General features: G+C 37.1%; 1 protein-coding gene across 1 annotated transcript in view; it reads left to right on the top strand.

Annotated features, from left to right (window-relative positions):
• The window catches only part of KIF14 (kinesin family member 14), a 55934-nt gene that overhangs the window by 1353 nt on the left and 28018 nt on the right, over positions 1–26563 (top strand). Inside the window, exons 2-18 of the mRNA XM_060644044.3 lie at positions 1505–2723; positions 4735–4989; positions 5715–5802; positions 6838–6936; positions 7720–7772; positions 9239–9269; positions 9845–9952; positions 10814–10930; positions 11401–11516; positions 13077–13249; positions 14834–14981; positions 15244–15307; positions 17709–17893; positions 21711–21813; positions 22847–23007; positions 25021–25168; positions 25711–25863. Coding sequence (XP_060500027.3) covers positions 1609–2723; positions 4735–4989; positions 5715–5802; positions 6838–6936; positions 7720–7772; positions 9239–9269; positions 9845–9952; positions 10814–10930; positions 11401–11516; positions 13077–13249; positions 14834–14981; positions 15244–15307; positions 17709–17893; positions 21711–21813; positions 22847–23007; positions 25021–25168; positions 25711–25863 — 3117 coding nt within the window. The 5' untranslated portion in view covers positions 1505–1608. The remainder of the gene's footprint in view (positions 1–1504; positions 2724–4734; positions 4990–5714; positions 5803–6837; positions 6937–7719; positions 7773–9238; positions 9270–9844; positions 9953–10813; positions 10931–11400; positions 11517–13076; positions 13250–14833; positions 14982–15243; positions 15308–17708; positions 17894–21710; positions 21814–22846; positions 23008–25020; positions 25169–25710; positions 25864–26563) is intronic.

Below are 26563 nucleotides of genomic sequence, written 5' to 3'. Positions count from 1 at the left end.
GAATCCGAAACAGGCTCCAGGCCCTGAGCTGTCAGCACAGAGCCCGATGTGGGGCTCGAACTCACGGACCTCGAGATCATGACCTGAGCTGAAGTCAGAAGCTTAACCGACTGAGCCACCCAGACGCCCCTATGTACACATTTTAATGTGTATATCCTTAAATACATTCACATTGTTGTGCAGCCATCACCACCATCCATTCCCATAATCCTCTGTCATCTTGTAAATCTGAAGCTCTATATCTATTAAACAATAACTCCCATTGTCCCTTGCCCCCAGTCTCTGGCAACCACCGTTATACTTTCTGTCTTTATGATGTTAACCTCTCTAAGTACCTCCTATGAGTGGAATTATACAATATTGGTCTTTTTTTTTGTGACTGGCTTATCTCTCTTAGCATTATGTCTTCAGGGTTCATTCATGTTGTAGTAGATTGCAGAATTTCTTTTTAAAGCTGAATGATGTTTCATTGTACACGTATACCCCATTTTGGTAAGGCCATTCGCCAGCCCATGGACACTTGGGTTGCTTCCATGTTTTAGTCATGTGGAATAATGCTGCTATGAACATGGGTGTACAAATGTCTCTTCAAGACCCGGCTTTCAGTTCTTTAGGTTACATATCCAGAAGTAAAGTTTCTGGATCAAAAGGTAATTCTGTTTTTTAATTTTTTGAGGAACTTCCATACTATTTCCCACACTGGCTGTGCCATTTTATATTTCTACCTGTCGTATTCCAGGGTACCAATTTCTCCAGTCCTTGCCAAGACTGTTTTTTTGTTAGTAGCCATCCTAATGGGTGTGATGTAGAATCTCATTGCAGTTTTGATTTGCATTTCCCTAATGATTAGTGATGTTGAGCATCTTTTTTATGTGCTTGTTGGCCATTCATATATCTTCTTTGAAATGCACTTTTTACATCTTTTAAGTCGTTTGGGACGTTTGGCCTGATATAGTGGTTATCTGTGTATTCTTTCTAGACTAAGGAAATGGGAACAGGGTCTTGTTTTTGAAATCCATAGTATCTGTCAGAGGGCCTGGCACATAATGGGGACTCAGTAAATATTTGTTGCACAATGATTGTAAGCTCTTTGAAGGCAGAGATTTGTCTGAAACTGCTTGGGAATAGTATCTGAGGAGGAGATCGTGGTTTATTCTAATGTGTTCCTCCGGGAAGTTACTTTCACAATGGAAGTTTCTCATATTTAAAAAGAAAATGGTTTTTTTTTAATGTTTATTCTTGAGAGAGAGACAGAGCATGAGCAAGGAAGGGGCAGAAAGAGAGAGGGAGACACAGGATCTGAAGCAGGCTCCAGGCTCCAAGCTGTCAGGACAGAGTCCAACGCGGGGCTTGAACTCACAAACCACGAGATCATGATCTGAGCTGAAGTTTGATGCTTAACTGACTGAGCCACCCAGGTGCCCCTAAGGTTCTCATATTTTTTAAAGTCTGTTTAGAGTCTGTGTAATCTCATTTTTTTTTTTTTTTACAGTTTAGCCGATAGTTTTGGAAACTGATACTTAAAATATGGCTGGAAGTCAAATGAACGTCTAAAGAAGAGCTTAGTTGCTTCACTGACCTCCTTTTTTAAGACAACTTGCTGCCACAATGTCAGTGTTCACCACACATAATAGAAACAACAGCGATATCCTTGGTATACCTTCTTCCCCAGGGAGTTCCTCGCTGAATGTCCTCACCCATGGTAGCAGACCTGAGCTGCATTTGATGTCGGATATGACAGAATGTGAACACGATGATCCATTATTGAGATCGGCAAGGAAAATCAGAGACATAAACAGTACTTATGTGATTTCTGCCTGTAAAAAAACAGGAGATGTACCTCTGACTCCTAACCCTGTAGGTAGATTGGCACTTCAGAGAAGAGTCACAAGGAACAAAGAATCCTCTTTGCTTGGCAGTGAGTTGGGAGACTCCGCCGAAAGCACTGCAGAAACACGTCTTACGTTGCGGCGGCGTGCTAAACCAGAATCAGTGGAGAAGCGGAAAACAGCTCAAACAGATTGTGGGGAAAAGTGGAAAACAACACAGAATGTGGGCAGTGCAGCCGAAAATGATGGTGCCTCACTGGAAGCTAGTACAAATGTAAGGACTGTACATAAAGATAAAAACCCTTGTATTGCACCGGTTGTACCTTTAGCGGCCCCAAAACGCATTAAAATGATGGCCGCTGAAAACCACAAAGAGACATTTGTTGCCCTCCCTGGGGCAAATGAAAAGGTCGCACTTAAGTACTTAAGTAACAGAGCACCCACTGGTTCCCAGGGTCAGACTGAAGCTGTTCCATCGGGACGCTTGGCAACCAAACCTCTTCCGAGCAAGGTGAACATCAAAGTGTCGGGGAACCTACCTCACAGAAGTATTGGGAAGGATACTGCAAAATCTGCAAATAAATTTGAAAGCTTAGAAAAAAGAAGAACACCTACAAAATACATCGCAGGACACCGATTGACACCGAAGTGTGACACATCACAGCTGACGAGCCCAGCTGCATCGTCACTGCTGAAAAAGAGGGTGCCTAGCCTGCAAGCTACACAAAAGCGAACAAGTTCTCTGCCTGCAAATGAAAGGGAAAGGTCACGAGAAAATACACTCCCTCTTGAAGAGGAAACCGCAGGTCGGAACCCCCCTGCAGAGACAGACCCCTTAAAGGTGGAGAACAGTCAAGTGACAGTGGCAGTACGGGTGAGGCCTTTCAGCAAGAGGTATGTTACACCTTTTATGTTTTCTATTTATCATTATTATTTTAATGTTTATTTACTTTTGAGAGGTAGACGGAGTGTGAGCGGGGGAGGAGCAGAGAGAGAGGGAGACACAGAATCCAAGGCAGGCTCCAGGCTCTGAGCTGTCAGCACAGAGCCCGACGTGGGGCTCAAACTCACGAACCCTGAGACCATGACCTGAGCTGAAGTCGGACACTTAAGCGACTGAGCCACCCAGGCGCCCCTCACCTTTTAATGTCTAAGGCTGAGCTAGTGACACGTAATGTGTGTAATTCCTCTCTGCTTTTGGAAAGTGAGCGTATTCGCGTATCTTCAGGCGTGGCGTGGCATTTCTATGTAGAGAGGACTTTTAGGTTTAGTTGTAGTTCCCTGAGTATTTTTGATGATTGGCTGTAAAATTAAAACATTGAAGTCACTGGAGTTTGCAAATGTAAATTTCTTTCGATGTACTGCTTTTAAAAAGTCGGAAATACTTAAGTCTCTAATGCAGTCTGCTTTCAAATCTGCAAGATATGGTGGGCTATTCTCTGTTTCCCTTAAAAAGAGCACTTGTTAGCTCACTTACTCCCCATAAAGGCCCTTCCAAAACCCCTTCCAGTGTAGAATCATCCCCATCATCATCTCTGATCTATAGTAGTTATAAATGCAGTGATATATTAGATTTGATTTTGATGGCAAAAAAAAAAAAAAAATCTGTCTCCAAAGTGATTGGGAATGAGATGGTCACAGATTACAGGTAAGGCTGAAAAAGATGGACGTGAATGTGGCATCTGATTATTTTTGAGTGCTTTACGGAGTGACCGTGAAAAGCTTCAGAGTTAGTAGTTTTTGACTTGTATATCTAAGCAAGATATGAGAGGATATGGTGGCAATGGGAAGGAGCCTCTAGTTTGAACCTAAATCAGTAGTTTGAGACAAGTTACACAGTGCTTTAAAGCCTGTTAGTAAAAATGTGGGGTTAGTGACAGGTGAGAGAACTGAGGGTGAGTTGACTGGAGAGAGAGAGGGTGGGGAAACCTAAAAGGCCTCCAGAATCATGATAGGATGAGAGGCAACAGAAAGAACAGAGCTGGTAGGAACAAACCCCATGATGGAGGACTACCCCGAAGAGAACTTAGCAAGGGACCCAGTGCCTGATTCCAGACTCATCAGACAAGCCCTGTAAACTGTGTTTATAGCCCGGGTGGAGGGGCATTTGTCAAATTGATGAGGCAGGTGCTTTCCAGGACGAATTCTGATCTAAAGCAGAGTTGGGACAAAAAGGGGTATCTGGGACCAAACAAGGACTGATAATGTTCTCCTGCAAAGGTAGAGTAAGTGAAAGATTTCTACGTAGGTCTGAGATGGAAGAAGGATGGACATGAAGATCCATAATATTAAGGGAGATAACCTAACAGAGGGAGGCGCCTTTGGATTAACAGTAACAATAGCTAGTGGCCAAAAGAGATTTATGATTGAAATTATACTTAACTGAGTTTGTTGCACTTATATTTGCATTTCATGTCAGCTTCATATAGATCTGCACCTACAAAATTGATTTATATTAAAAAGTTTCCAGATTTGAACTGAAGAGTAGAGGTAGGTTATAGTAGGTGGGATGAGAGAAGGGAGAGCTCAAGAGAAAAAGGAAAAAGATGGAAAATCCTGTAAAAGGAGGGTAACTTTTCAGATAACATTTTTGGAACTCCATTTGCCCTTTAAGTGGTGGCAATTGGAGCCAGGGGAAGTATATTTTGGAAAACCACCATAATTATGTTAGCTGGTCTGCACTGTCCACGGAAAACTAAAGAATTATCTTGCCCTACAGGAATTTTATATTTAACTGGTTTTGAGGTTCTTATTATATTTCATGGGAAAAATACTCAAAATAATTAAAATAACTTAATAGTTTTCTTTCTGCTTCTTTTTCTTTTTTCTTTCTTTCTTTCTTTTTTCTTTCTTTCTTTTCTTTTCTTTTTTTTTTTTTTTTTTTTTTTTTGTGCTTCTTTTAAAGAGAGAAGGTTGAAAAAGCATCCCAGGTGGTCTTCATGGATGGAGAGGAAATCGCTGTGGAACATCCCGACATGAAACAAGTTTATAATTTTATTTATGATGTTGCATTCTGGTCTTTTGATGAATCCCATCCAAACTATGCCAGCCAGACAACTGTTTATGAGACCCTAGCCGTTCCGCTCCTGGAACGAGCCTTTGAAGGCTACAATGCCTGTCTCTTTGCTTATGGTCAGACCGGCTCTGGAAAATCATATACGTAAGTTTTATTCCAAGTACAATTATTGAGAAACCTTTAAGTCTTTGGTGAGAAGCAGCATGGTTTGATAGAAAGAATGTGGTTTTGAAACCATACAGATCTAGGCTCAGATCTCATCCATTTTATATACCGGTTCTGCAAACTTGGGCAAGTTACTTAACCTCTGGGCTTCAGCTTATGCAAAAGATACTGTTTAGCTTGTAAGTGTCAATGGCCCATTTGACTGTACATTATATTTCTTGTATAAACCAAAGCCCTAAGAGGTTATTTTGTAAGTATTCTTGTGAGAATTAAAAGTAAGTCATCTGATAAATGGTAATGGTATACCTGTCCTAGAAGGAGATACTCAGAATTTTAACAGTAGCTAACGTTTACTGAGTTCTTACTATATTCCAGGAACTGTATTAAAGACTCTGCTTATACTGTCTCACAACAACCCTCTGAATTAGATAGTTCCTATTTATTCCCATTTTATAGAAGAGGAAATTGAGGTTTATTGGGGTCAAGTATCTTGTCCAGGGTCACAGACCTAATAAGTGGTGAGATCAAGATTTGAACTCCGGAAGATATGGCTTCAGAGCCTACATTATTAGATTTTAATGAGGTTTAATTAGCTTGCTTCCCATTCACTCCCAAACCCCTTTCCCCAAAAAGAATTTTAAAAATGCTAATTTTATGTAACTTCTCCCCCGCACCCCACTCCCCATTTATTATGTATTTTTCAGGATGATGGGACTTAGTGAGGAACCAGGAATAATTCCAAGGTTTTGTGAAGATCTTTTTGCTCAAGTAGCCAAAAAACAAACCCAAGAGGTATGTTCTCATCTGTAAACCTTCATATCAGACTAGAAAACAGTCAAATCAAATTAAAATCAGAGTCCTCGCCACTAAGGAAATAATGGAAGATGTGCTGTGAGAGAATATACAAGATAAGAGGGAGATAGGTTTTCTTAGATGAGGGAACAACTGAGCTTATTTTGGAAGGAAACAGCAGTTATTAGCTTGGTGAAGAGGGGGAAGGACATTCTAGGCAGTGGGAGCAGTGTGTGCAAAGATTTGAAAACGAGAAGGTAGGGGGGCGCCTGGGTGTCTCAGTCAGTTGAGTGTCCAGTTTTGGCTCTGGTCATAATCTCGCGGTTGGTAAGTTCGAGCCCCACATCGGCCTAGCTGCTGTCAGCACAGAAGCTGTCAGTGCAGAGCCTGCTTCAGATCCTCTGTCCCCCTCTCTCTCTGCCCCACCCCCACTTGTGCTCTCTCAAAAAATAAATAAGCATTAAAAAAAAAAAAAGTAGAGAGACTTTGGGAATCTATAAATTGTTTACTTTAAGCATGGAATCTGAGGGTGGGGGTGACAAGAGATGAAACTAAAGAAGCAGGCAGAACTCAGCTTGTGAAGGACTTTATGAGTCATGCTTCCAGGAATCTGAAAGGCTATAGAAGGTCAACAGGGAAGTCAAAGGATCATCTTTGTTCTTAAAAAAAAAAAGATAGCTCTGGCTGCAGTGTGGCGAATGGATTGAAAGGAAGTAGAACTAACTGGATGCAAAGAGATCAGCTGTGGGACTTGTAAACTGTGTAAGGAAGGCATGACAAGGAGCTAGATTAAGTCAGTGACTGTAGGGTTAAACATTTGAGAGATCTTAGTAAGTAAAACTTATCTTCTTTGAAGAAATGTCTATTCAAGTCGTTTGCCTATTTTTTAACTGGGTTGTTTGTCTTTTTGTTGTTGAGCTGTAAGAGATCTTTATATATTCTGGATACTAGAACCTTATCAGATATATGATTTGCAAAAAAAACACAAGGGTTTTTAAAATAAGTTGCATGCTGTGTCTCTATTCCTCCTACTAGGTCAGCTACCACCTCGAAATGAGCTTTTTTGAAGTATATAATGAAAAAATTCATGACCTTCTGGCTTGTAAAGGTGAAAATGGGCAGAGAAAGCAACCAGTAAGATTGAAACAATTTATAATTTGCTTTTAATTTGTTTTTGTAAATGCATGTAGTTATATTGGTTCTCAAGATGATCTAGAGAGCTTACATTTTGACTAAAATTGCTGTTAAATGATAGCAAATGCTTGGAATCTACAGTCTAAATAAGTAAATCGATAGTAAATAAGCTGAATGTTATTGTTAGTGGAAATTAACTTAGGTATCAAATTTAACCTCTTGTAAAGCAAATATTGTATACAAATTAAAGATAAAATATTTGTTCCAGAGTTGAGTCGGACCACTTAAGTCAAATGCCAAATCCCTAAAAGTCTATAAAAGCCAAAACCAGAAGTTTAAAAACTGTGTTGTTATTATAGAATATGTATCTTACCAGATTATTTAGCAAATTGATAACATTTGTGGTTACAAAGTTTAAAATGTATAATGTAAAACTGAAAACAATTTTAAGTGTCTGAAATTTATCGAACATATTTTAGAGACATATTTAGAAGCATAGAGATACTAGTTACTGCAGGTCTTAAGAATATAGAACTAGTAAGATATTTGATGCTACAGTCAACTGTAGCATATTGTGCGATTAGAAAACAGTTTGGATATCGAAATTGTCTTAATGCCTTACAGATTTGTGTTTGTGAGAACCTTTATATTTACCCCTGGGTCAAGTAAAGGCAAATCTCTTTGCCTTAAACTCAAAATATAGACAAAAAAATCATTTAAAATTATATTTTATATGAAATAATTTGTCATGCCCTTAATAGTGCCAATGTTTGCTTCCACTAGCTGAGAGTAAGGGAGCATCCTGTTTCTGGACCATATGTTGAAGCTCTGTCAATGTAAGTGTTTGGCTCAGCAAGAGCAAGGAGAAAAGCAATGAGTAGAGTGAATATTGTTCTCATTTGCCTCCCCAGCTTTGAAACCCTGGATAACTATTTAGCCTTCTATTCTTAATATTATTCAAATAACCATTCCTTCTCTTTCCAACTAGAGTGTGGGCTGCGTGTTTTTGTATTTGTTTATGTATTTCACAACATGTGTAAAGTGCCGAGCGTAGAGTGTTATGCTGTGTGTGAAATACTTGATTTTTCTCCCTACCCCCCGCCTTTTCCCCATTAAGTTAAGCCTTCCCTCTTGAGCTGCTTTATATATCTATTACTTGAAGCTGAAGAGGGGAGAAGGCAATAAGATAAGGTCAGTGTTGAGAGTGTGAAACATACTGAGTCATTTACTTCATCTTTCAACACTCCCAAATGCTTTCTTATTTTTTATTTTTATTATTTATTTATTTTTTAATTTACATCCAAGTTAGTTAGCATATAGTGCAACAGTGATTTCAGGAGTAGATTCCTTAATGCCCCTTACCCATTTAGCCCATCCCCCCCTCCCACAACCCCTCTAGCAACCCTCTGTTTATTCTCTATATTTAAGAGTCTCTTATGTTTTGTCTCCCTCCCTGTTTTTGTATGATTTTTGCTTCCCTTCCCTTATGTTCATCTGTTTTGTATCTTAAATTCCTCATATGAGTGAATATATGATATTTGTCTTTCTCTGACTAATTTCGCTTAGCATAATACCCTCCAGTTTTATCCACGTAGTTGCAAATCGCAAGATTTCATTCTTTTTGATTGCCGAGGAATACTCCATTGTATCTATATACCACATCTTCTTTATCCGTCCATCCGTCGATGGACATTTGGGCTCTTTCCATACTTTGGCCATTGTCGATAGCGCTGCTATAAACATTGGGGTGCATGTGCCCCTTCGAAACAGCACACCTGTATCCCTTGGATAAATGCCTAGTAGTGCAATTGCTGGGTTGTAGGGTGGTTCTATTTTTAGCTTTTTGAGGAACCTCTGTACTGTTTTCCAGAGTGGCTGCACCAGTTTGCATTCCCACTAAATGCTTTCTTAAGGGAAAGGGAAAGTGATTAGGAATGGATTCGGCTCCATTTAATAAAACTGGGATTATGTTAAGATCCATACATACCAGCATATCCACCCCCATGTATACATCAAGTGTATGTTTTAGTCTCATGAATTAGACTTGAAAATTATAATGTTAAGAGCTAAGCTGCTTCATTAATTAAAATCATACTTTTTGGTAAAATTAAAGCATTTTATTTTCTACCCTTCAAAAATGGAGATAGTGAAAGATTCTGTGAGAATCAGTATAATAATACCTATGAATTATTCAATTGTGGTCGTTAGAGGGTAATTATATAATTGAGAGGTTATTATATTATGAGAATAAGAGTGTAATAATCAGTTAAATTGATTTTGTCTTCTTACTTTTTAAAAATAGGAATGTTGTCAGTTCTTACTCTGATATCCAGGTAAGATTGATTGTGTTTTATTTTCTTTCCACTAGATAAAGATCATAATCTTAAGTATTCATAAGAATATTTCTCCTTAATTACTACTTACATAAGTAAAAAGTTAATCTTGTTAATTCATTATGAGCTGATTTTGTTTGTTAAACTTTAATCAAAAGAATTACTCTTCTTAACTAAAAATAAAAGTTGACGATCATAGTAGCTGAGAGTTATTGAAATAGCATTTTAAAAATATGATTTGCCTGGCTGGCTCATTTGGTAGAGCATGTGACTCTTGATCTTGGGGTTATGAATTTGAGCCCCAAGTTGGGCATAGAGATAACTCAAACGTAATAAAATCTTAAAAAAAAAAAAAATAAAAAAAGGTGTGATTTCCTGTTTCAGATACCTGTGATGGAAACAAATTGACAATGGGAATACAAATTATTAAATGATAAACATGTATTTATTTCATTTTATAAACAGATTATAAAGCATATATGTTGCCAAACATGCTTATGTAACTTTTTGTTCCTTAATTTGTTCCGATAAATTTTAGTTTACAGTTCTGACCTCCCTCTCTTCTTTCCTCTAAGAGTTGGCTAGAATTGGGAAATAAACAAAGAGCGACGGCTGCTACTGGTATGAATGATAAAAGCTCCCGATCACATTCAGTTTTTACCCTGGTGATGACCCAGACCAAGGTATTCTTTCTGTTGATTGTTTTCTTATGTAAGATAACGACTGTATTCAGGTTTTATGTTTTTCTTATTTTATTCTTTAAATCAAAGGTAAGAGTATAGTAATCTATATATATAACATAATTGGAATTGAGTATACACAATATAACTGAATGACTTTTAGTATATATGGCAGGGTTTTTTTTGCTGTTTAAAAAGTCAATAACATGATTATTAATTTATATTATTGGTGTTATCATATCAATATATGATAATAGGTTATCAATATATGGTAATTGTATAGTATTTGGAAAAACCTATCAGAAAGTCAGAGATTTAAAAAAATTCAGCCATAGGTTCCGCTACTCAAATAAAGCATCTCTAAATATTGTGGTATATTTTAGTTATTTTACAGTCACACTTAAACACATTTACAAGATCTACAACAATTTTATGCTATTAAAATTCTTTGCCAAATATAATTTTTCATAGCTGTGAAATATTCCATTGACTATTCCAGTTCCTCAAGTTTTTCTCTACTGTTGGACATTTATGTTGCTTTTAAATACCTTGCTCCTTTAATGTTGGGATAAACAACACCTTTGTGTTCATTAAGCTTTTGCTCTATTTATGGTTTTTTTTCTTTAATAGAGTAGTTGTGAGTTTTTCTCTCTTTAAAGTCACTTCTTTGTGGCATAATGCAAGCATTACTCCGTATATTCTTGGATATGTATGCATTATAAGTTGTCACAGATTCATGAAGGGATAGTTTCAAAAATAAATGAGTGGTTTGTAATCTTGTATAACTTTCCATTTCAAGACTTACATTGATAGCAAGTCGTAGAAGAATTTATGACATACTATTTTACTATCATTTTGCTACAGATAGAATCTGTGGAAGGTGAAGAACATGATCACAGAATAACAAGTCGGATAAACTTGATAGATCTGGCGGGCAGTGAGCGCTGCTCCACAGCTCAGACTAGCGGAGAGCGCCTGAAGGTAAATATGAGGCTTTGGTGGGGCACCTGGCTGGCTCAGTCAGTGGAGCATGTGACTCGATCTCGGGGTTGTGAGTTCAATCCCCACGTTGGGTGTAGAGATTAATTAAAGAAGTAAAATCTTTACCAAAAAATATGAGGCTTTTCTAATTTTGATAAAACTTATTCCCCACGGCATTATTTTTAGGAGATTAATATGAAATATATTTAGCAAGAGCAACAGCAACAATAAAAAACAAAAAACTTTATGTGCAGTTTATAGATTGCATTGCTGTGGTTTAAAACGAGATCTTTACCTTTCGTTTATGTTTACTTTTTAAAGAAAATTAGTAAATTTTGAGTTGTAAAAAGGTGGTAGTTTATGGTAGAAAATATTTACTCAATAATTATATGAGGGAAGGAATATATTTTGTGAAATAAATTTATTGCTGAGCAGTTATTTTAAATTAGATGTTATTATCTTGTATGCAGGAAGGTGTGAGTATTAACAAGTCCCTGCTCACATTGGGAAAGGTTATATCTGCGCTTTCTGAACAAGCAAACCGGAAGAGAGGTTTTGTTCCTTACCGTGAATCTGTTCTTACATGGCAAGTATCTTTTGAAGTACAAAGAATTGTATAAAATATAGTGAATACTGTGGGGAAAAGAACAATCGACTGACTTCATGTAGCTTTGGGACAGAGCAGAAGTGCTTAGTGGTGTGAATTCTGGAGCTGACCTACATGGATTTGAATCTCAGCTCTGCATCCTATAAGCTATGTGACTTTGGTCAAATCCTTAATACTCTAAGAATTTTTTTTTTTATTTATTTTTTTTTAACGTTTATTTATTTTTGAGACAGAGAGAGACAGAGCATGAACAGGGGAGGGGCAGAGAGAGAGGGAGACACAGAATCCGAAGCAGGCTCCAGGCTCTGAGCTGTCAGCACAGAGCCCGACGCGGGGCTCGAACTCATAGACCGTGAGATCATGACCTGAGCTGAAGTCGGACACTTAACCGACCAAGCCACCCAGGCGCCCCAAATCCTTAATACTCTAGTCTGTTTCCTCCTCTGTAAAATGGGGATAATAACAATGCCTACCTCTTAGGGTTATAGTGAAGATTAAATAATTAACATAAAACTCTTAATACATAGTATGTTCTATATCCATGTAAGCACCTGTTACTATACTTACTATTTTTAGTGCTTAATGTTTAATGTTTGATATCACCGAACATGTTGGTATGTGTGTAAAGTGAAATTGTCTTGTTTATTTGGCTAGCATTTTAAGCGTTCAATATGTGTTTTCATTAATGAATATGTTTTCATAAATCAGATACATTACATTCAAATTACATCTGTATAGATTTAATATCTACTTGTGACAAGCATTAATACATCATAATTCTGGTAAGGACTGTGTCTCTACTTGACAGCAACATGTCTTTACAATTGGCTTATTAGAATGTAGTTGTCGCCTCAAAACACGTAAGGGAAAATCTGATTTGTGTGTGTGTGTGCCTTTTGAAAGTTAAAGAATAGTGAAATTCATTCTGCATTAATAAAGATAGGCATTTTAGTCTCATACTACCTTTTTTCTTCTAAAGTAAGGCTTTTGCATATAGTAGAAAACAAAATTTTTGTTTATATGTCCATTCATCATATTCAATATGAGCACCTGTTCAGAAAGGTTGTGGTAGCACTGGAACTACAGGGATGAGCAACACACATCGTTTGTTTCCTGAAGTAGCTCAGAGTCTAGCCTGGGGAGAGGGAAGAGCTACCTTACTAAATACTTGATGGTTAGCCATATTTTAAAATCTTTGCACTGGTTATTGTTTCATGAAACAATATAAAAAGTATAAAAGGAAATAAAATGTTCGTGAGATCTAAAAGTAGCTACAAATATCAAAAAAGCTCTGAATGGTGGGGTGCCTGTCTGGTTCAGTCAGCAGAGCATGCGACTTCTGATCTCAGGGTCATGAGTTCAAGCCCTACAATGGCCACAGAGCTTATTAAAAAAAAAAAAAAAGTTCGGAATGGTGTTTGAGTGAAGAGTATAATTCTGTGTTTTATACCCTATTAGCTTGTTTTGTGCTTTCTAGATAATCACTGCTATTAAGTTGTTGTAGAAGCAAAGTCTAATTATAACTTACTTCCCTTGAAGGCTGTTAAAAGAAAGTCTGGGTGGAAACTCAAAAACTGCAATGATTGCTACAGTCAGTCCTGCTGCCAGCAACATTGAGGAAACATTAAGCACGCTTAGATACGCCAGCCAAGCCCGCATGATAATCAATATCGCCAAAGTAAATGAAGATATGAATGCTAAGTTAATTAGAGGTGACTATGTTTCTAAAAATTTAAAAATTATTCTGTAACAGTTAAATCTCAAATATTAATTTTAGTCATGAAAATGTGCAATTTAAGAAAATTAAAGATTTTTCTTTCATACTTATTTATAATAGATTTTAGTCATCATTCTACAGTGATGGTGGAAGTGATGATGGAAGGACAATGGGAAAGAGAATAAAGAAACCATCAGGAAAATTGCGTAGAAAATAGAGAGTGGGTAAAGGGGAAATAGCAAGTATAGCAAAATCATCTTACAGACTGAGCCGTAGATGCATACAGCAAAATAACAATAATATTATTTACTATTTTTTCTCTTATGACCTTTTCTCCATTGTCATTCTGTTTATCAGCTCTACTCTTGCTTAGTTCATTGATCTAAAAGATAGTGATCCTGGGTGCCTGGGTGGCTCAGTCGGTTGAGCGTCTGACTCTTGATTTCGGCTCAAGTGATGCAGGGTTGTGGGATTGAGCCCCGCATCAGGTTCTGTGCTGAGCATGGAGCCTGCTTGGGATTCTCTCTCTGTCTCTCTGTCTCTCTCCCTCCCTCTGCCCCTCTTCCCTGCTCATGCACTCTCTCCATGTATAAAATAAAATACAGGGACGCCTGGGTGGCTCAGTCGGTTGGGCGTCCGACTTTGGCTCAGGTCATGATCTTGCAGTCCTTGAGTTCAAGCCCCACCTCAGTCTCTGTGTTGACAGCGTAGAGCCTGGAGCCTGTTTCAGATTCTATGTCTCCCTGCCTGTCCCCTGCTCATGGTCTGTCTCTCTCTCTCTCTCAAAAATAAATAAAGATTAAAAAAAGAAATTAAACAAAATTAAAAAAAATAAAAAATAAATAAATAAATAAAAAAGATAGTGATCTAAAGGCTTGAGTTTCTAGCAAAGGCCTAACTTCATTTATGCTAAATACTACATTCTGTTTATCTCTTGGGAATCACCTGCTGAGGATGGGCTTGAGCACCTGCTAGGAACCCTTGATTTGTGCAGTTTCTCTTGGCTTATGTGGAACTACCATCTTGTCATAGTCCTTTGTCCTCTGGTCCTTTTGAGCAGCAGAGTGTGAATAGCTACTTCAGAGGAGAAGGCCAGAGAAGAACGAGTTTATTGTATCACAGTCCATTTTCTCCCTTTTGGATTCCCCTCTCTTTCACAAATAGGGCTGTTTTCATTAAAAATAAGTATTCTGAATTCCAGCTTGAAAAATCTTTGATTTTTATCAGACATGTTTTTATGAGTAAAGTTTGCCAGGGCCGTCCTAGTTTATATCTGCTGTCTCAGTGTGATGAATAGTTCTGCCTTTCCTTCTCAAAAGTGTCCCACTTTGGACACTACATTATATGGCCATAGTGTTTATGAGGCAGTTGGGGGGGGGTGGAATTCATTAACATGGGAGCACTTTTTCAGGTTAAGTAGGGATTTATAGGTAATGTAAGTAAAGTAAAATTGATTTCTGCAAATATTGTTTTATTTAATAATATTTAAAATTTCAAGTAAGATTGGAGGATTAAGCCTCCTGTGGTAGTTATTACATATCAGATGTTGTTAATCATGCATCTTTTTACAAATATTTAGAATTGAAAGCGGAAATTGAAAAACTAAAAGCTGCTCAAAGAAACAGCCGAAATATTGACCCGGAACGATATAGGCTGTGCCGGCAAGAAATAACATCCTTAAGAATGAAACTGCATCAACAGGAAAGAGACATGGCGGAGATGCACAGGTGGAATGTAGTCAGTACTTCAGATGTCAGGGTGTTGTCTGGACTCATTGGACTGGTGGGGCTGGGGCTGGTGGAGAGGGAGGAGCTTGGGAGGGGTCTGCAGCTCTGTTTCTCTACTTTCTGTGTGAACAGAGCAGTCCATCCCAGACTGTCATTTGTTAAATATTCCGAAGTGGCTTCCTAATCTTTACTGATGGTCTTTTGAGTCTCAGTATTACGTGTCTGGATATTTTTAACTCTTATTATTTTTGTTTTTGGAAAGAGCCTGGAAAGAAAAATTTGAACAAGCCGAAAAAAGAAAACTTCAAGAAACAAAGGAGTTACAGGTATCATTTCAACTCTCTAAACTGATTTGAAAATTAAATAAAGATGACAGTAAATATGCAAATCTAATTTCTCAAATACTCATTGCATACTGACTCTGTACAAAGCAATACCATAAACAGAACTGGTGTAAAGAAGTGTCGAGATAAAGATTGTGATTAGTTAGAGCCCATGGCTGTGTTGGAAAGTTAAAATATAAACAAACCATCTAATTCTATTTACTTTGGTTCAACAAATATTAAATATTTGTGCTGTGCTGGGCATGGGGGTGGCCCAAGATGAATAAAATGTATTTTTGGCCCTCAGAGAGCATGTGATCTGAAGGGAGGTTTACAAAATGTAAATAGATGAGGGAAATGCAGTTTGACTTGACTCAGTTGAACCATATGACACTGCCATTTTTTAGATAAAAAATGGTTGAACACTGGGAGGGTCATGGGGTCATGTGGTTCAATCTAATGCAATGAAAAGCATATAAAAGGTAGAGAGCAGGAGATGGGAGGGAGTAATTAACTTTGATGGGGATGGTTATTAAGGAGGACTTTAAAGAGAAAGAGACAAGATTTTGTTAGGCTACCAAAGTCAAGATTTCTAAGCAGGAAGTCCCATATTCAGAATCATGGAGGGACAATACAGCTTGGATGTTCACGGAATTAACTTGTGTATTAATGCTTGTGACAGAGATTAGACTGAGGGAGATGCAAGATTCAGATCATGACATAGTTATGAATTTGAATTTAGGTGACTAGGAGCTACTGAAGGGCTCTTAATGGAAAGGGAGTGACATGAGTAGACTTGTGTTTTAATAGATTATTCTGGTAATGGTGGATTTGACAGAGGAAAGACTGATGATGTGTGGGGAGGTTATTCATGTAGGATCTTGTTACCATGTTTAAGGCAAGAGATGGTAAGAGCTTGGAGGAAAGAAGTGGTGGGGGAATGTCTAGTGGAGGAGCTGGATTCATGAGATAGAAAGGCGTTAAAATTGATAGGCGCACAGGGTGTTTTTCGATGTGTGTGTTGAGAGAAATGGAAAAGTAAAGAATGATGCCCAGGTTTCTGAAGTGTGTGCATTGCATTGTGAAATTATGAAGTCATCAGTGTGGTCAAAGAAGTCCGACGACAGTGGGTTAAAGAATGACTAAGGAAAAATCAGGAAGGGGCTATGAGATTGTGGGTAAGTTTTATTTTGTTCCTTTTGGTTTTGTTTCTTTAAAGGATGGAAGAGACTTAAACTTTTTAAAATTAATTTATTTATTTACTTAATTTTGAGAGAGAGCTAGAAAGCCTGAACAGGGGAGGGGCAGAGAGAGAGAGGGAGAGAGAATCTCAAACAGGCTCCATGCTGTCAGGCTCTGAGCCTGATGCAGAGCTTGATCTCAGAAACCATGAAATCATGACCTGAGCTGAAAACAAGAGTCAGACGCTTAACCCACTGAGTCATGCACCCTGACTTAAACTTTTTTATAGGAATCAAAGGCCCTTAATGGAATGAGGTTCTAAAGGGAGATGGGAGAGCATGGGTCAAGGGCAAAGGTATTGGCAGCCAAGGAAACATTTCAAATGATTGGTAGGCAAAGTATCATAAGAATTGAGCGGAAGGGTGGAATATTCCTTGGTAGTGGTCAGTCCAGCTTCACAGAAGTGAGATTTGAGTTTTGAAGATTTGGCTTTGAAGCTTGGGCAAGATTTTGATAGGCAGAAAAAAGGAAGAGTGCATTCTAGGAAAGGAAAATTATGTGAGAGTAAAGGTTTAAAAGTTTAAGGTGTGCTCAGAAGAGGATGTGTAGATCAGTTTTATGGGAGCAGGCAGTTTGTATAAGGTCATAGGGAGATAAAATTGGCAGCATATGTTATGGTTAGTTTATTGATTTTCAAGCTAAGAAATTTGTTTTATCCTGTGTGAACCGGAAAGTGATTGAAACTGACCAGGGAGTTGACATTTTGAGAATACTCTTTCAGGAGCATTAATTTGGTATAGGATGTAAGATGGACTGAAGACAGGAGGAATTGTTGACAGGGCGATCAGGAGGCTGCTGCAGTCGTTCAAGTATGAGGTGATAAGGGTGTGAACTAAGGTGATGGCAGCAGACACAGCAAAAGGAACTGACCCATTCTAAAGACAATCAGTCAATAAGAATAGTCACAGTTTGGGGATGATGGATTGTTGTATGAGAGGGCTGAGGATGGTGAAGATCAAAGAAAGGTTAGCATAACTCTAAAAGTCTAAGAAGTATGATGGTAAGAGTCATAGAGAAGTCATGAAGTAGAGAGTCTAAGAAACCTTTATTGAGACCTCACATACAGTGATTTTAATGTTTAACATAGACCATTTATTTTAGGTGGATTTAATAATTTGATGCTTGTCATTACGGTTAATTTGTTTTCTCTGATCTCTGCTAGAAAGCAGGAATTACATTTCAAATGGACAACCATTTGCCAAACCTTGTCAATCTCAATGAAGATCCTCAGCTATCAGAGATGCTGTTATATATGATAAAAGAAGGAACAACGACAGTTGGAAAGTATGGACCAAACTCAAGCCATGATATTCAGTTATCTGGGGTGCTGATTGCTGATGATCACTGGTATGTCATTCTTCTAAAAATAAAAAGGCACCTGTTCATTTTTAAATAGGCTTCTGTATCTTGGTAATGTATGGTTTCCTTCACATGAGGCGTTCATTTATACTGATTCTTTGGTATAATTCTTCAAATGCATCTTTTAGCCAGACAAACTGACATTCTGAGTGTTTCGCAAGGAAGATAGGTTAATTACTCTCAGTGTGAGGTACAGTGTAATGCTATTTCTGTTTTGGTGTATGTGATCTCTTGGTTGAGGGATCATTTCTTTTCTTGGAATGATAATCATTGACATTAAACTAAACTTCCATCCATCTTTTTTTATTTTTTAAGTTTATTTTAAGTAATCTCTACACCCAATGTGGGGCTTGAACTCACGACCCCAAGATCAAGAGTCACATGCTCTTCTGAGTGAGCAAGCCAGGCACCCCAAACTTCTATCCACCTTACATGGCAAGATTTTTGGTTGGACTGAGAAATTAAAAGTTTTTTGTTCGATGTGAATTTTGTTCATATGAATTGAATGATTATATACATATTGTTGGGATGACAGTGTACGTAAACTGTTTTGGCTCCGTGTTGTTTTCAAGATTCATTCATGTTGATGTTCTTTTATTTTTACTGCTGTGAAGTATCTTATTAGGTGTATTTATCTATCTTTTATATTATTACAGTATATCTCTTGTCGATAGACATTTCGATTGTTTCTAATTTTTTGTTACCATGTTACTGCTGTGTCTATTCTTATACATGCCTCTGGGTACAAATGTGGAGAGTTTCTCTAGAGTAAGTTTCTCAGATGATAAACTGAGATGTGAGCCCTCAAGTGGTAGCCAGTAGGAACTTGGGAGGCCTGACCTACCAGACCAGTCATGTTTAACTGTGAGCAGCCTTTCCGTTTACCCTGATCTGCTGTATAAATATTATGATGGTCTAATTATGCTAAAATAATATTAATTTTTAAAGTTTGAGAAACATTCTTAGATTATATCTAAGAATACTTGAGATTATAGGATATGTTCTTATTCAACTTTACTTCAAAGTAATTTCAAATTGTTTTCCAAAATAATTTTCCATTTGTTTTCCAAAGGGTTTTCCAAATTAGTTTTCCAAAATTAGTTTTCTAAATTTGTTTTCCAAGATGATTATGAGTTTTTACTTCCATTGGCATTGAGAGTACCTATTTTTCTATATCCTTGTCAACACTTGGTATGCTCAGACTTTAATTTATGCCAGTATGGTAGACATGATATGGTATCTCATTGTGGATTCTTTTTGCATTTCTTTGACTAATGGTCTTTCATGTATTGGCCATTTTAGTTTTCTTTTATTTTTTAAATGTTTATTTATTTTGAGAGAGAGAGAGAGAGAGAGAGAGAGAGCAAGTGGGCGAGGAGCAGAGAGAGGGGGAGAGAGAGAATCCCAAGCAGGCTCTGGGCTGTCAGCGCAGAGCCCAATATGGGGCTCCATCTCACGAACTGTGAGATCATGACCTGGGCCAAAATCAAGAGTCGGGCATTCAACCAATTGTGCCATCCAGGTGCCACTAGTTTGTCTTTCTGTGACTTGCCTATTTATGTCTTTTGTCTGTGTTTTAGTTGGATTGTTTTTTTACTTGGTAATTTGTAAGAGTTCTTTATATATTCTCATTGCCAAGCCTTTGTTTTGTGTGTTGCAAGTATCTTTTTTTTCCAGTGTGTAGTTTATCTTTTCACTCTCTTATTGTGCCTTAGGATGGATCAAAGTTCTTCATTTTATTGTAGTACATAGCATCAATCTTTTCCCTTTACAACAGTTGTGTCTTCTTTAAGAAATCCTTTCCACGCTGAGGTCATAGAGATGTTCTAAATTTTCTTCTAGACATTTTGAAGTTTTGCTTTCACATTTAAGTCCTTAAGTAGTTCTGGGGTTTTTTGTTTGGTGTGAAGTAGGGATCTAAATTCATTTATTTCTCATGTGAATCACCAATTCTCCCAGTATCATATATTAAATAGTATAATTGCTTCTTTTGTGATCTGTAGTGTTCATATAAAAAATTTCCAAAAATATGGGAATCTTTTTCTTCTCACTAATACTCTCCATAGTCTTAATTATTTGAGCTTTATAATGTCTTTGTATCTAGTATGGCAAATCCCCTTCTTCAGGTCCTTTTGTTCTTCTATTAGTTCACTGCTTTCTATAACAAATAAATCTGTTATTTACACCAGTGGCAAAGATACATAACATAATCCCAAAGTGTTAATGGTCCAGTAGGGGACTAGGAAGTCCCCTGCTTGCCTGGCAGTCTGTATTTCCCCTTTTAGTACACTCATCACTATTGTCTTACTCACCACACAGTGAGCTTTATGACAGCTGGGTTTGTGTCTGTCTTCGTTGCTGAGACATACCTAGTACATGGGGGCTTAATGAATGAAAGAACTTCAGTAGCTGTCAATGTGTATTAATGTTACATGGGTCTTGCATTCTTAGTGCTTAGAAGTAAAGTCCACTTATAGTGTGAATCCTAAAGACAAGCTTCTAGCATTTAAAAAAAAATTGTTTTTAAGTTTATTTATTTTGAGACAGAGAGTGTGGGAGGGGCAGAGACGGAGAGAGAGAATCCCAAGCAGGCTCTGTACCATCAGCACAGAGCCTGATGTGGGTCTTGAACTCACGAACTGTGTGAGATCATGACCTGAGCCAAAACCGAGTCAGACACTTAACCGACTGAGCCACCCAGGCGCCCCAAGCTTCTAGCATTTAAGTTGGTCCTTGAAGGACGGAAGCAATAACATTCTTCCTATGTTGAAGAAATGACTCAAAAGAGAGAAGCTGATGTCAAGGCAAATTCAGGGTTCTGATATGGATGGTTGAGTATAAGATAGGATTCTTATGGGGAAACAGTGATGGATAAAGAATGTTGGTGGTTGAAGCCAGATTGTGGAGAGTTCAGAATGCCAGGCCAAGGAATTTTGATGTTAGAGTAGATAGACCTAGGAGAGAGAAGGAATCAGAACAAGTAGATATTGTTTAACTCTTTACCTGGCTAAGACCCTAGACTGGTAGGAAGGATGTATTGCTTAGGGGTGAGCTATTCCTTCCAGATTCTTTTCTCTAGATGCTCCATTTGAACCCTTATTCTTTAATTATAGATCTTGGAGCCGAATCGACAGCTAGAGGTTTTGGGTTAGGACTCAGCTTTTGCTGCTGTTTTTTCCTCTCTGTCAAGTTAATCCAAAGATGACTTTGGAGTGTCTTTCCTATTCTCTAAATAAAAAGACTCAAAGGAACATGTAGCATTTATAGCTGATTTTCCATAGTGTCAGGGTCCAGTTAATTAGATTTAAGGAGTCTAATCTAAGCATCTAAGTGCTTCCATGCTTTTCCTTCTGTATTACCCTACTTTTCATGAGAAGAGAATGTTTGTTTTCCTATGCATCTTTAAAACTCCTACATAAAACCAGAAATTAAAAAATAAAACACTTAAAACTGTTTCATTCATAGGTCACTATTGTCAATCTTCTAATGTTTTTTTCCTTGAATTTATTTCATTTTATTTTTGGGGAGAGGATTGGTATTTTTTAAAGTAGTTGTTATCAAAATATATATAGTGAACATCCTTCCCACCACTGGTGGACAGAATTGCTAAATAAGCCAGGCTTTTTTTCACCAGAAGTTCAAAATATAGTTGGAGGAAAATAAAAGAATTTTAAGTTTTTTTGGTCAGAAATTGATACGAACCTTAACACCAAAGGAATAGCCCAAGCAGGATGATTTCATATTGCCCGTTTCTTACTTTTTCATCTGTCTTGTAATTATAACAATGTGCTTCTTATCTTAACAGTATTATAAACAATTCTGATGGGATAGTGAGTATCATCCCAGTTGGAGAGGCAAAGACATATATAAATGGAAAACATATTTTGGAATCCACAGTATTACATCATGTAAGTTAGCTGGTGATAAAAATATAACAAATTGTTTCACTTTGGGCAAGTTGTTTACTTCATGTGAATCCCAGTTTTCTCCTAAGATAAGGTAGTGAACTAGATTAAGGATTTTTTAGTTCTAAAATTATCTTTTCTATTAATTTACTAATTGCCTTTGTGTAAAGACACAGGTTGTATCAGTGTAAACCAGTACCTGAAGAGCTGACCACTGATAACATCATTATATGTCCAGTAAAGAGCTGGGCTTTGGAATTAGGCCAGACAAGGCTGAAGCCCTGGTCATTTGCTAGGTGATCTTTGAAAAAAATTATTTAACTAGGGTGATTATATATCACCCAAAGCGGGACACTTTTGAGAGCATTTTCTTTTCTTTTCTTTTCTTTTTTTTAATGTTTATTTATTTATTTTTGAGAGAGAGAAAGCATAGGCCGGGGAGGGGCAGAGAGAGAAGTAGACACAGAATCTGAAGCAGGCTTCAGGCCCTGAGCTGTTAGCACAGATCCCGATGCAGGACTTGAACCCACAGACCATGAGATTATGACCTGAGCTCAACCGACTGAGCCACCCCGGTACCCCGAGAACATTTTCAATAATTACAGTGGGAGAACAGGCATAAACCAGTGTGTTGCAGACAAAGCAAGACATTTGGTCACTTCATATATATCCTACTTTTCGGGGTAGGGGAGGCTTAAATGAAATAATGTATAGCTCTTAACACAGTGTTTGCAAATTGTAAGCTCAGCAAGTGCTTATTGTTAATTAAGTTCTGTGCTCTTTAGCTTCCTCATTCCTAAAGTTGAAATAATAGTAGTGTCTCATTGGGTTGTTGTGAGACATAAATGAGATAATGTATATGTAAGTTGTTTAACACAGCGATTGGCATATAGAAAATATTTAATGTTAGTTGCTATGATTTGTATGTTTATTATTACCATATTAGATTATATTGAATTGTTGAGATTAATGATTTGTCCCATGTAAGTTTGTGGTTCAAACTCACCTCAAGTAGTAAATTTTTTGTGTGCTTTAGGGTGATCGGGTGATTCTTGGTGGAGATCATTATTTTAGATTTAATCATCCAGTAGAAGTCCAGAAAGGAAAAAGGCCATCTGGTAGAGATACTCTTATAAGTGAGGGTCCGAAGGACTTTGAATTTGCAAAAAATGAGTTGCTCATGGCACAGAGATCACAGTAAGTATTATTGTTAATAAGAAATAGTAAGAATATGAGAGCAGTCTACAAGAGAGAGTTAATCATATTGTGTGTCTCCAGTATTAATTCTTTGGGTGTTAGTTTCTGGTGATATGATCTTTCTCTTGGCACATTCATTCATTTAACAGCATTTATTGAGCAGATGTTATGTATCTGTCACCATACTAGGAAATACAAAACATGGCTGAAACTTAACTACTCCCCTGGAGGAATTTTTCATCTCATGGTCTGAGAGATAGTTGTGATAGAGTTCCATGACAGAGTCCTGCCCTGTGTGCAGTTTATGGAGTGAGGGGTACTCCTAGCCCCAACCAGGAATCAGCAAAGTTTTCTAGGTGATAAGAAGACATCCAATGGAATGGAGTCCCAAGAGACTGTTAGAAGTTAGCCAGCAGAACAGGGGGAGTGTAACCTTTTTTTTTCTTTGCCCCATTTTTAGTCCCTGCAATATTGTAGGATTTCTAAGTTAAGCAGTATCCTAGTAAACTAATTGGTGAAGTATACATAAATAAAATACTATGGAGTTTGGACTTTATCTTAAAGAATATGGAGTCATTAAAGAATTTTAAGCAGACAAGAGACAGACATGATCAGAAATCACGGTTTTAGAGCTCACCATGAGCCAAGTCTGGAGAATGGATTCGAGTCAGAGTGAGTGTAGATTGCAAATGCAGTTCAGAGATTGTCGAAGTCAGAGAAGTACAGTGTGGTGGGATCTGAGAGAGAGTATCAAGGAGGAAGAATCAACCAGGCTTGATGAACAAAGAAGATGAAAAGAGGAGGAATCAGAATGACTGTTATGGACTGGGCTAATCCTACTTTATCTTTTTTTTTTTTTTTTTAATTTTTTTACATTTATTTATTATTGAGAGAGAGACACAGAGCATGAGCAGAGGAGAGGTAGAGAGAGGGGAAGACACAGAATCTGAAGTAGGCTCCTGGCTCTGAGCTGTCAGCACAGAGCCCGATGCAGGGCTCAAACTCATGAACTGTGAGATCATGACCTGAGCCAAAGTCAGTCGCCCAACCAACTGAGCCACCCAAGCATCCCCCTACTTTGTTTATCTTTTAAAAGTCTGAACTTGCTTTTGCTCTTTTTAAAAAACATTATGGTACAATATAATGTAACATAAAATTTACTACTTTAACCATTTTAAAATGTACATTTCAATGGTATTAAGTATGTTTGCAATGTGTACAGCCGTCAAACTATTCATCACCCCCAAATGAAACTCTGTACCCATTAAACTGACTCTCCATTCTCCCTCTGGCCCCCCTCCTGCCCTGGGCCCTGGTCACTGCTAGCCTCCTTTCTTTTGCTATTCTTTTTTTCAGTAAAATTGGGAATGGAAATTTCTATACAGTACTTGCTAAAGCGTTGATTTTATTGGGAAGAAAGAAGCTTTTAGTTTTCTATATTTCTTGATGCTTTTTCCCTTACATATTGAAAGATGACAATACTAATTTAATGTTTTGACTTATCAAAATGTCAAATTATTATAGATGGTTGAAAACATATACTATCTGTTTTATCAGCTCTCATATTATTTTTAGTTATTTCAATTTTTTCCTAATCTATGACTTAAACGTGAATTAAAAGTTACTGATATTTGAAATAAAATTTTTGTAGTAACCATTATTAAACATAAAATTTTATGTTTATTGTAATGTTAGCTATAAGATTTACTGCAGTGTTCACTATGACATCATATTTTTATATGACTTATTTTCTTTAAGATTAGAAAAATATATTTACTTAAATATCAGGTATCTGCTCTAGTAACCAAATTAGAAATAAGCAAATTTTTATCCTTTTATATTGCATGGTGTAAACAATTCTAAGAGCAGTAAAAGTTTAAGAATACTGTTGGTTGAGTATGGGAAAATTTTGAGTTTAAAATTTTTGTTTAGTGGAAACATTTTAAATTGATTAAGAACTATGGTATATAGAGGATTCTTAATATATTCTGTGAATATCTTGCTACTTTGTAGACTTGAAGCAGAAATAAAAGAGGCACAATTGAGAGCGAAGGAAGAAATGATACAAGGAATCCAAATTGCAAAAGAAATGGCTCGGCAAGAGCTTTCCTCTCAAAAAGCTGCATATGAAAACAAAATAAAAGCATTGGAAGCAGAACTGGTAAAAGGCAGAACTGGTTTTCTCTTTCTCTGCGGGTGCACCCCAAGTAACGTATTGGCTGTAAAATCGATTGTATCCCTAGATATCAAAGATTAGAGATAAAACCACAGTGGGTCTTGGCTTTCTTTAATTTTACTTTAGAAAGCAAGTTAGCAGTAGACAAATGGCTGCTGGAAGATGAAGAAAAATCGAAAAGCTTCTGTTCTTTTTTATGAGAAGGCCCTTCTTGCCTGAAAGCTTACATCTTGGTGATGCTCACAGCTCTGCTCTCACATCATCACACAAATATTTCAAAAGGGACATCTTGCATTCCCACATCCCATTTTAGAGGAGAATGCTCTACAAGGTTTGACTTGTGATACTTACTCTAAGTTAGATCAGTCAGGCTGAATTAGGCAGAGGAACTACAGGGCAACTTTCTATTGGTGAGTGGATTTCTTACACACTGATTAAAGAAATGGACTCTCGTACACTTTTATATTATTTTTGGAAAAATGCTGTGTATTTTTGCCCTAGTTATTTTTTATTATTGTTCTTTAAAGAAAGAAGAGTCTCAAAGGAAGAAAATGCAGGAAATAAATAACCAAAAGGCTAATGACAAAATCGAGGAATTAGAAAAGGCAAAACAGCGTCTTGAGCAAGAAATACATGTCAACAAAAAGCGATTAGAAATGGAGACTTTGGCTGCAAAACAGGTAATTTCATTTTGTAGGTACTTGGCTGTATTCTGAGCAACAGTTTGATTTTTTTTTTTTTTTTTAAGAACTTAAGGGACCTGAGAGGAGATGGCTGAATCTGGGTCTCCAGATGAGAAGGGCTCTTCTTTTTGTTTTGATTAAGATCACTTCATACATATATATATATATATATATATATATATATATATATATATATATAAAATTTTATACGTTTTATACATATATACATTTTATATATAAATATATACATTTTATACATTATATATATATGTGTGTGTGTGTATATATATATATATATAAAATGTATAAAATGTATATATTTATATATAAAATGTATATATATAATGTATATATATACATATATATATATGTGAATGAAGGGCTTTTCTTGCCTGAAAGCTTACATCCTGGTAATGCTCACAGCTCTGCTCTCACATCATCACACAAATATTTCAAAAGGGACAGAGCTCTTATTTCTAGCTGGTTCTATTACCGTTTTTTTTTTTCCTTGTTATGCTTCCACAACTGTCCTGTGATCAGTCATGCCAAATAATGTAAGTGAATGAAATAGTGCTAGGGCACAATATGTGGAAGGAAGAAAGACACAGCTCTAATACTGGGTCACATTCTAATGTCAGAATGAAGCTTTCTCCATCTGTGAAAAGAGTGGCCAGCAGGCTACTTGCCTGAGTGACTC

The sequence above is a fragment of the Panthera onca genome, chromosome F1 (genome assembly GCF_046562875.1).
Source record: "Panthera onca isolate mPanOnc1 chromosome F1, mPanOnc1 haplotype 2, whole genome shotgun sequence".
Taxonomy (NCBI): Eukaryota; Metazoa; Chordata; class Mammalia; order Carnivora; family Felidae; genus Panthera; species Panthera onca.
This window is presented reverse-complemented; position numbering and strand designations above follow the sequence as displayed.